This window comes from Eleginops maclovinus, chromosome 20 (genome assembly GCF_036324505.1).
Source record: "Eleginops maclovinus isolate JMC-PN-2008 ecotype Puerto Natales chromosome 20, JC_Emac_rtc_rv5, whole genome shotgun sequence".
In the NCBI taxonomy this organism is placed as follows: domain Eukaryota; kingdom Metazoa; phylum Chordata; class Actinopteri; order Perciformes; family Eleginopidae; genus Eleginops; species Eleginops maclovinus.
In genome coordinates this window covers 23,115,033-23,125,938 of record NC_086368.1, presented here as the reverse complement: position 1 = coordinate 23,125,938, position 10,906 = coordinate 23,115,033, and the positions used below count along the sequence as shown (strand labels likewise).

Here is a 10,906-nt window from a genome sequence, read left to right as displayed (position 1 = left end):
TAATAACTGTATGTGATAAAAAATTGAAGTTGAAGGCCACAATAACAAGGTGGAATTATTCCTACTTAATATATATATATATATATATATATACAGCATATAGCAACACAAATTAGTATGGTAAACTTAAGTCTTTAAGTAACACTACAATATCATGTTATCGGTAATAAAGTTACTGTAGCATGGAGTAAAAACCGTTCGCCTGTTCCTGTGCAAAGCTCAGAAAAAGACAATCTCATTTTTTCTTGGATCCCGAGAATCATGTCTCAAAAGCAGCAGAACAACTCGTACAACCATTCACCTCACTAGAGACCACTTGAGGGTTTGTATTATGCAATCTTTGAGAGCCAGGGACAAACCAGGTTTCATTCATGCAAACACACACACATACAAACATGTGACTGTGTGATGGGCTTTTTTCTCCAGTAAGAGAAGGGTCATTTGCCATCTACTGAAGAGATATAGAACCTGCACTCACATTTGAAGCAACACGTCGCCCCCTGCAGACGGATAATCCGTCCTGCCCAATCACCTTTATTTGCATGTCACCTGAGCGGTGTCCTTGTGTGACTGACTTGAGGAAATTAAAAGCCAAAGTCGGTTCTCGGTCCGGGCAAGCCTCTGCAGGTAGGGGTAAGAACATACTACTTTTAGTATCGTATATCACAGTACATAGTTGTTCTTCTTATCTTATCTAAATTCTTTGCGTGATGCTTACAGATGAGAGTGCAGACTGCTGCTTGGTGTTTCGCCCTGACACACACAGCCACACTTTGCAGAAATGCAGACAGTTGTTACAGCTAAGGAGATCATCTTCAATAAGTCTGACTCTAACGTAATTATTTCTAAAAACTAGCTTTACTCCTGAACAGCTACATTTCACATATATGTGATACAAAAATGAAAAGACAACACAAGTTATGCATTTTGCCATTCCTTTACAGCTCACTGTGTTTTTTTAGCTTTATACTTTCATGTGCATGTGGCTGGCTTTACAACACATCATAATACTGAACTGGATGTGGCAAATACAAATAAATAAAAAGAATATACAATATCAATAAATATATAAAACAACTGTACAGTACAACACAAACACTACGTCACTAGTGAACAGATAATGTAACACCATTGTGTTAAAATGGTTGATAGGTATCTGTTTACCTTTTTTTATGCCACAGAATACAGTTCTAGCGGTTCATATGAATGATTACCAGAGGTAATGAAAACAAAAGAAATGGAAAATAGTATTTAAATGTTCAGCACATCTGAAGTTTAGTAAGTGGTCCACAATTTCAGACAGGCAGCACTTTGAATCAGTTTTCTGAAGCATGAAGAGTCAATGGGACTCTGCATTTGTAGAATACAGACAGCCCTACATTGTCTGTATTTTTCCATGTTTGTATTTTGTGTATCTAATGGGCCTCTACAAGGAGTGGGTGTTGAACAACAACATCTTTTAAGTAATACCATGTGTGTGCATTTTTTGGAGCTAGAGCCAGGTGAATGTTAGCTTAGCATTAGGAATGGATGAAACTGAACTACAGCTAGCTTGGGTCTGTCAAAAGTTCAATAATACACCAATCAGCACCTCTGAAGCTATATCTTTTAGATACACATCTTACTACAATCTATCTTGATGGAGGACATTAGTTTTCTAAACAAGGTGTATTTTTGATCTTTGAAATGGAACCAGGCTATTCTGCTCTCTGTCTTTATGCTAAGCTAAGCTATCACCTCCTTACATCGACTCAACTAACTTTAGGCAAGAAAGCGTAGCTCCTAAAATATCAAACAACCCCTTTTAAATGCACATGTTGACAATTATAGATTGTGTTATGCTTTCCTAAAGTTCTTGTATGAATATTTACACAAGACAACATCAACATTTGCTTCATGAACAAAAACAGAATTTGTAGTGTAGTGCGATTACAATCCAAAAAAAGAGACATTTTGAAAAAAGGTTCTGGCATTAGTACCAAAATTCGCTGGAGCTAGTATCCAAATATTTTAAAAGAAACCTAGCCTTAGTCTTTATGACTCTGGACTGTACGCAACATGCATCATAATTGCGTCTGTTCAGAAGTGCTAGGCAGGACTTTGACTGGTGGACAGTTTGACTCCGTGTACTTTCCGCATGTGCCTCTTCATCAGCAGCCTCTCTGTAAATAACTCATCACAATCCCCACATTTGTACGGTCTCTCCTCTTTATGTTTGGCTAATACGTGTTTTCTCAGAGTTGAGCCCCTGTTGAAAGATTTGTCACAGATGTGGCAGCTGAAAGGCTTCTCTCCTGTGTGAGTTCTTATATGTTCTGTCATGTGTCCTTTCAGTTTAAAACACTTGCCACAGAAATGGCAGCTGTAGGGTCTCTCTCCTGTGTGCACTCTCATGTGGTTCTGCAGATTGCTCTGACAGGGTATGTGTTTGCCACATATGTGACAGTCAAAGTTCCCCTTGCTGTCATGTGACTTGCTTTCATGCGTCTTGAGGTGCCATGTAAGCACATTTTTTTTGGTGAATATGTAGTTGCATATGTGGCAGCGGTACAAGGTGGTGCTGGTCTTCTCTTCAGAGGTTTCTGGATCCTCTGCGGGGGTTGGCTCTGACTCTCTGCTCTCCTCTGCGGCTCTGCAGTCTTCTAACTGTTGCACTGTTTTTATTAGTTCTTTCGTCAAAGCGTCTCCGTCATCGCTCTCGTCTGCTGAAGGTGGCTCGTCGATCCCGTTGATCCACAGTTCCTCCTTCTGCTGCTCTTCCTCCTCTTTAATCTGGGAGGGTCCCGGCTCATCCTGGCACACACCTGGGCTCCACTCCGGCTGTTTAGGTAGCGTCTCCTCCGATGGTGGCGGTGTAGTTGGCTGTTTGCTATCTGAAAGGGAGGAAACAGAAATGCATTACACTCTTAGCACGCATCAAGTTGTCACCGCAAACATAGTGATGCCATTAATCCACACCGTTCAGGAATTTTACCTTTGGGATCAGCTGCCTCAGAGCCACATCAACTTCATGAAGGGAAAAAACAGTCAAGAGTGAAAACCAAAGAGCAGCCCCAAAATTAAGGCCTTTTTTTCTTGTGTTACACCAAAACAATCAATTACTTTTTCAGGTTAAGGAGTCATTCAAAGGATGTAATGTTTGTGGTTACATGAAATGTGTTGCTTTTAAACCTTTTTCTAGCATACTCAGTTACATGCCAACTTTTTTCCCCACAGTTTTCATCCACACGTTATTTGCTTAAACTAACAAAAGTTGAAAAAAGAAAATAAAAAAAGCTGGAGTGTTTTAACAGTCAGTCTTTATTCTCCCCAAACAGACAATATATGTGCAGATATAAGCTGTTAACTAGCATGGTACAGACTGGGTTTCTAAAAGTTACTAATGTATAATGTAATCTGTAAAGCTGAAACATTCTTAAACACATTCGAACAGCACAGAGAGCATGTGTATCTCTTCAACACAGCCCTGCTGCCACTAAGAGTTGCTTCATAGCTTGCATATTATCAATGTGTTGTTAAGGCGACACGTAAATACATTTTAAATTAATTAGCAAAGGCATTTCACGGTCTTTTAGTATTAAAAGTATGTTTAAACAATCAAGCAAACTATTTGTATCACACCTTAAATACAGGTTACTGCAAATCAAACTATGAAACCATCATCTATTCAAACATATTGGTCTTCAAAAAAGAACCTTGGACGGAGTAAAACAAAAAACTTCACTACAGAAATGATTGATTATTTTAAAGCAGGTTAAAGAAAGCAGCAGAACTAAATATATTCAGTTTTAACTTCCTTTTCTCCATTACCAACAATGCAACTCTACGGTTTGACAGTTAGGTCAGGAATTTCGATGTGTGGTGCTACTAGCAGCCTCAAGCCACAAGCCTTAAGCAGAGATGGGGAGCAGGCAGCAGAGGTCTGTTCAACTCACTGCTATCTAATGCTGTGTTCCAGTTGAACTGGGAAGTGGGAATGTCCGACTTCCCAGTCGGAAATTTCAACTGGAACGCCCCCTCAGGTCAGACTTCCTACTCGGAAACTCAGAGATACCTCGCCATACCCCAGTTCAAATTTCAAATCTCAAACACCATGGCTGTCCAGCACGTAAACACTAAGTAAACACGTTGATCACATAACGTTTTTAGCTCTCGAGTATTATTAAGACCCCTGCACTTGACGAGATTTATCAGAATGTTCACTGCTCACTCTGAAGACAAAAGGAGACATACCTATGCAAAACCTTGAAGTCATACCGTCTGGAGGACATCTTTGGTTAAAGTATCAAGTCTGTTGCACATACAGTGGGGCAAAAAAGTATTTAGTCAGCCACCAATTGTGCAACTTCTCCCATTTAAAAAGATGAGAGAGGCCTGTCATTGTTATCATAGGTATACCTCAACTATGAGAGACAGAATGAGAAAAAAAAAGTCCAGGAAATCACATTGTAGGATTTTAAAGAATTTATTTTCAAATTATTGTGGAAAATAAGTATTTGGTCAATAACAAAAGTTCATCTCAATACTTTGTTATATACCCTTTGTTGGCAATGACAGAGGTCAAACGTTTTCTGTAAGTCTTCACAAGGTTTTCACACACTGTTGCTGGTATTTTGGCCCATTCCTCCATGCAGATCTCCTCTAAAGCAGTGATGTTTTGGGGCTGTCGCTGGGCAACACGGACTTTCAACTCCCTGCAAAGATTTTCTATGGGGTTGAGATCTGGAGACTGGCTAGGCCACTCCAGGACCTTGAAATGCTTCTTACGAAGCCACTCCTTCGTTGCCCTGGCGGTGTGTTTGGGATCATTGTCATGCTGAAAGACCCAGCCACGCTTCATCTTCAGTGCCCTTGCTGATGGAAGGAGGTTTTCACTCAAAATCTCACGATACATGGCCCCATTCATTCTTTCCTTTACACGGATCAGTCGTCCTGGTCCCTTTGCAGAAAAACAGCCCCAAAGCATGATGTCTCCACCCCCACGCTTCACAGTAGGTATGGTGTTCTTTGGATGCAACTCTGCATTCTTTCTCCTCCAAACACGACGAGTTGAGTTTTTACCAAAAAGTTCTATTTTGGTTTCATCTGACCATATGACATTCTCCCAATCCTCTTCTGGATCATCTGGATCATTTTCCCAGCCTGGTGCAGGTCTACAATTTTGTCTCTGGTCTCCTTTGACAGCTCTTTGGTCTTGGCCATAGTGGAGTTTGGAGTATGACTGTTTGAGGTTGTGGACAGGTGTCTTTTATACTGATAACGAGTTCAAAAAGGTGCCATTAATACAGGTAACTAGTGGAGGACAGAGGAGCCTCTTAAAGAAGAAGTTACAGGTCTGTGAGAGCCAGAAATCTTGCTTGTTTGTAGGTGACCAAATACTTATTTTACCGAGGAATTTACCAATTAATTCTTTAAAATCCTACAATGTGATTTCCTGGATTGTTTCCCCCATTCTGTCTCTCATAGTTGAAGTGTACCTATGATGAAATTACAGGCATCTCTCATCTTTTTAAATGGGAGAACTTGCACAATTGGTGGCTGACTAAAAACTTTTTTGCCCCACTGTATGTCAACAATCAGCATCCACGTTCAAGGGAACAGCAGCTTGCTCATTTGCATCTGTATCCACACCGGACTGTCATATCACAGTGCACAAGAGTAAACTTCTACATTACTTTTTTTATTTAAATGTATAACTTAATGTAAAGCATCCTAATGTCAAAAATTGAACATCAATTTGCCAATATGTGGCAATAAACTCTTGAGCATGTCTTCCTTAAAAAACACATGAACAGCATGTGCAAAAAGCTCATTTTGAATGATAACAAAAGCCCTTTAGAATAATTGTTTTAGTAAGTAGTCAGCTAAAGAATTTCACACAGAGATTTTGACCAAGTGGACCTTCTTCATGTGGCGTTTGAACACAACGAGCAGACGAAATCGCTGGCCGCAACAGATGCACTTGAAGGGCTTGCTCTCCTTGTGTTGGGTCTGGGCGTGTTTAGTCATGTTCGAAGATCTGTTGAAGCTCTTCCCACAGGTGTAGCAGAGGTAAGGCCGTTCTCCAGTGTGAGTCCTCATGTGTTCTTTTATATGACATGTCATCTTGTATCTGTTCCCACAAATGGGACAGGCGTAAGGTTTCTCGTCTGTGTGCTTTCTGGTTTGGGAGATCATGTTGTTGCTGGAGGTTGGTGAACTCGTTTCTGCAGGAGTTGCGAGGTGCAATTCTAACTTCTTTGTATATGGCGGATATACTCCAAACGATGGTAACGGTTGGTCATCCTGTGATGGCATGTCATATTCCAAGTGCTCTCTGACTGTCACAACTGGAGTTAAATTGTCTGGCATCTGATTTTCTTCATGCTCTCCAACTGTGACGCTCGCAGTGAGGGTGTCTGTATCGCTGCTGTACGCCTGATATACCGGTGAGTCCACAGTCTCGGTCAGTTCCTCTTTAATGGGCATGTTGGATGGATCCTGTTTTGCCTCACTGGGAATATCTTCCGTCTTAACCTGCTTCTCCTGAGCAAAAACCTCCTGTGTCGGTGTGGGCAGTTCGATCTGCCTTGAATCTGTAACAGTGGATAGGAAAATGTTTTGGGTAGCAGCTTGAAAAATCACTTCTCTGATCACACAAACTTTACTGGTGGGTTTGAATAATCCCAAGGTGTGTTGCTCGTCCTTACAGCAGCAGAGAAATCAAATGCAAATCATGGTTTTAAAACAGTGAGCAGGGACGTCTATAAAAATGCACTTACAGAACACCGAACATAGGAAGACAAAAAGTAGAGTACAAGTCTCTCCAGAGTGATTCAGTATCTTACAGGATTACTGCACATTTATATTATGGGCATTCATAACATAGAGGTCTTACAACTGATGAAAGAAACAGAAATGTGTACCGACAGCCACTTCATCTCTAAATGCTTTAGCAACATGAATCTGCCAGACAAAATAAATTACATTAAATAAATTTACAGTAACGTTTCTTTTACACACATTCCAAATATTTGTGTTTTCTTTACAGTGATTGTGCATAAGCAATACAGTAAGTCCATGAATGCGATATGAGATTTCTCCCCTATTTACAACCATAGATTACTCCAATATGACAGGAACCTGGGATATGTCTTGTCTGGAGGACATCATCTTGTGATTCGAAACACAGCCTTCTAATGCTACCATACTTTGTGTGGGTTCACAAGTGATATAAAATGGCTAATGTCAGCTGTATTTAACACAGAAAGGATCTCAGGTGTGATTAAATACTAAGCAGCTTTGTTTCACCCTTCAGGTCACTGACTTCAACTTCTCTCACCACAATCCCAACATGCTTTTTTTCCAAGGTTGGCAGACAGTAGAAACATGCTGCAGCTTCAGAAACGATGCAAATATAAAAACACAAATATGTCGGAAACACAAGCAAATGGTGAATGTTTTCTCAGTGCTACGCATGTATTGTCATGTTGGTGAAGAGGTTTCTTAATTTCCATGCGTTTTGGCACATTTGGGTTTGAATATTTGCATCGTTTCTGCAGCGCGCCTCTCCTAATGGAAAAGTTTCGGGCCGTTGTAACGACTTTGCACCTATCAGGCACGTAAACTCATCATAAAAATGACCAGGAATTACAAGGCCAGAGGTTGGAATTAGAGACAGGAAATCACAAAAGAGAAATGCAATCACTGTAAGTGACATCATATTAGGATCAAATTCATTAGCCTATCACATTTTCACCTTTAATTGTTCAAACCATATTAAAGCTTATTGTGATAAAGAATTTAAGCAGCTCCTGCAAATGCAACCTTGGATTTTTAAGGTTAAAAAAGGTATTTGTCCTATATGTAAGAACTGAAACTTGCAGGGAGTCTTTTTTTATAAACTCAGGAAGAAAACAATACGCTTGATAATGAATTGAAGCATTGACAAATCCTTTTGTTTTTTTTGTTTTTTTTCTTACTTGCAACGGTAGCATTGCTATTGTTGACCATTCAGGTTCAGCATGAACATATTACTGGGCTTGTCTCAAGGTGTTTTTCATGTTGTTTGCTACACCAGATCATTTGCAAATGTTCTAAAATGTAAGGGTTCATCATCATCACCTGCCTGAATATGAAGTATTTCTCAAGAAGTAGGGTTTAATTTTATTATATATATACATATATATACATACATATACATATATATACATATATACATATACATATATACACACAGTGGAGGAAATAAGTATTGGATCCCCTGCCAATTTAGTTAGTTTACCCATCTAAAAATAAATGAGCAGTCTGTAATTGTTATGGTAGGTTTATTTTAACAGTGAGAGACAGAATATATTTTTAGAAAATCCATTAATTGACATTAAAAAAAAGATATAAATTGATTTGTGTTTAATTTGGGGAAATAAGTATTTGATCCCCTTGCAACCAACAAGGATTCTGGCTCCCACGGACCGGTTAAATTACTCCTCTCGCCATAAGAACGTACTCCTGATTTCAACTCGTTACCTGGATAAAAGACACCTGTCCAGTCAATAAATCAGATTACAACCTCTCCACTGAGGGCAAGATCAAAGACAGGTCTTGTGATCAAGGTGGAACTAATGTCTAAGGACATCAGGGACAAGATTGTAGACCAGCACAAGGCTGGAATAGGCTACAAGACCACCAACAAGCATCTTGGGGAGAAAGAGACAACTGGTTTGATTATTAGAAAATGGAAGAAGCACAAAATGACCATCAATCGACCTCGTTCTGGGGCGCCACAATCTACGATCTCGCCTCTTGGGGCATCAATGATCATGAGAAAGGTGAGGGATCAGTCAAGAACTACACAGGAGGGACGTGTTAATGATCTGAAGGCAGCTGGGACCACAGTCACCAAGGAAACTATTGGTAACACACTATGCAGTAACGGATAAAAATCCTGCAGCGCCCGCATGGGTCCCCTGCTCAAGAAGGCACATGTACAGGCCGTCTGAAGTTTGCCAATGAACCTCTGAATGATTCAGAGACGGCTTATAAGAAGGTGATGTGGTCAGATGAGACCAAAATCAAGATCTATTTGACATGTCGTGTTTGGAGGAAGAGAAATGCTGACTATTACCCCAAGAACACCATCCCCAGCATCAAGCATGAGGGTGGAAACATTATGCTTTGAGGCTGTCCAACCAGGCTTTCTCCACCAAGAACTAAGGCATGTTTTGCAAGGGGATCACATACTTATTTCCCCCAATTAAATGCAAATTAATTTATATCTTTTTTTTAAATGTACATTTCTGGATTTTCTTTGATATTCTGTCTCTCACTGTTAGAATAAACCTACCATAGAAATTACAGACTGTTCATGTCTTTGTAAGTGGGTAAACTAACTAAATTGGCAGGGGATCAAATGCTTATTTTCAGACAGACAGACACACAGACAGACAGACAGACACACAGACACACAGACAGACAGACAGACACAGACAGACACACAGACAGACACACAGACAGACAGACTTATTTTATTTTGAAATTGACCGGAAATATGTACTCTCTTGACTGTACTGGAAAACAGTAACGCTAGCTAAAACTGCTTGCTAACATAATGTCGCTAAATGTAGCAAATATAAAACACTTAACAGACTGTAAACGGTGTTATCTGCTGTGCTTTAATTACCGTTATAGGACAATGATAACGTTAGCCGACAGTAAGGTGCAGTGCACACAGAAACATACCTGCCCTCTGCAGCCTTATCTCTGGCTTGTAGACCAAATCCAGCAGCCTCTGCAGCCTCTGGTTCTCCAGCTTGGTTTGGTACACCTCCTCTTGGTAGTCCACGATTGTCTTCTCAACAAACCCGTAGATGTCTACAGCAGCTGCGGTTAATCTCTCCGTGAGGAAGACATTGAACGACTGGAGCGTAGCGTTAGCCATCTTATGATAACCCGACTGTCAGCTCCCTGTTGCCAGCTGTGTGTGTGCACTGTTGAGTGAAACAGCCTTCAATATCAAATGTAACAAGAGTCATACCGCCACCTATTGTACTGGACTGTGTATTACTGTAGTATCCTGTAAATATACAACTGTGTGCAATATCGACTAATGTGAAAAACACCCTTGTGCAATTTACGCTTTATTTTTCTTTCAATTTATTTACAATCTGTAAACAGGTCCGTCCTCCATATCACAGTAATGTCTAAAGGTAAAAGTGTATTCATATTTTCAGAAAAATAGGCTTTAGAATTCCCTGAAATATTTAATTATTTTTGTGCACTTTTAAAGTTAGGAGTAATGTGTCTCTGAGTGCTGACTGCTTCACCAACAGCGGACATAAGTTTATTATGGTCAATATTCATATAAAATAATAAGAATATGTCCAAAATCCAATTAAAATATGTGGGTCATTGTCGCTGAAGGGTGACTTTCACACTTCATGATTTTGACCAGCAGTTAGCATTTAAGATCGCACCAAGTTGTGACTAGCTAACTATTGTTAGACTTTTTTATTTGAGAGATTTTAGTATAGTTAACTTAAATGTTTATAAAATAAAATATTCTAATCTCTTCCAGGATATTTTATGCCGATAGGATGGACATGTTAAGCTTGCAGAAAGCAAGTTAGTAAACTTATACAAATAAGACTATTAAAAAGGAAAATCACTTACTCACCTTTGGACTTTAATTTTCCCGCCACTGACGAGAGAAAATACCTGCCTTTGTGATGTCACAGGAGGGAATATGACAGGGTGGACATTTATTTATGGGACACACATACTCTCAATTTTTTATAAATAAAATATGATTTTGATACACCATATTGCACTTATGCTGAGCAAAGTCATATTAAGCAAAATCATAATATTAAAATATATGTATATTTTTGTGATGATTTGACTTATTTTACCCACTTCGCAATGTAATGGA

The 10,906-nt window shown here is 39.5% G+C and overlaps 1 protein-coding gene across 1 annotated transcript; it reads right to left on the bottom strand.

Moving 5' to 3' along the window:
* Positions 1-422: 422 nt before the first annotated feature.
* LOC134882229 (zinc finger protein 135-like) lies at positions 423-10,703 on the bottom strand. Its single transcript, XM_063909839.1, has 5 exons — positions 10,652-10,703; positions 9,718-9,965; positions 5,881-6,575; positions 2,975-2,990; positions 423-2,873 (listed from the first exon to the last, which is right to left on the bottom strand). Exons 2-5 carry the CDS (start codon positions 9,914-9,916, stop codon positions 2,089-2,091), a joined length of 1,695 nt encoding a protein of 564 aa, XP_063765909.1. The 5' UTR covers positions 9,917-9,965; positions 10,652-10,703; the 3' UTR covers positions 423-2,088.
* Between the last annotated feature and the right edge of the window lie 203 nt (positions 10,704-10,906).

Coding starts and splice junctions, on each gene's coding strand:
- LOC134882229 (XM_063909839.1), bottom strand. CDS start 9,916: ATGGCTAACGCTACGCTCCAGTCGTTCAATGTCTTCCTCACGGAGAGA. Junction 6,576..9,717: donor GATAAGGCTGCAGAGGGCAG/GTATGTTTCTGT, acceptor CCACTGTTACAG/ATTCAAGGCAGATCGAACTG.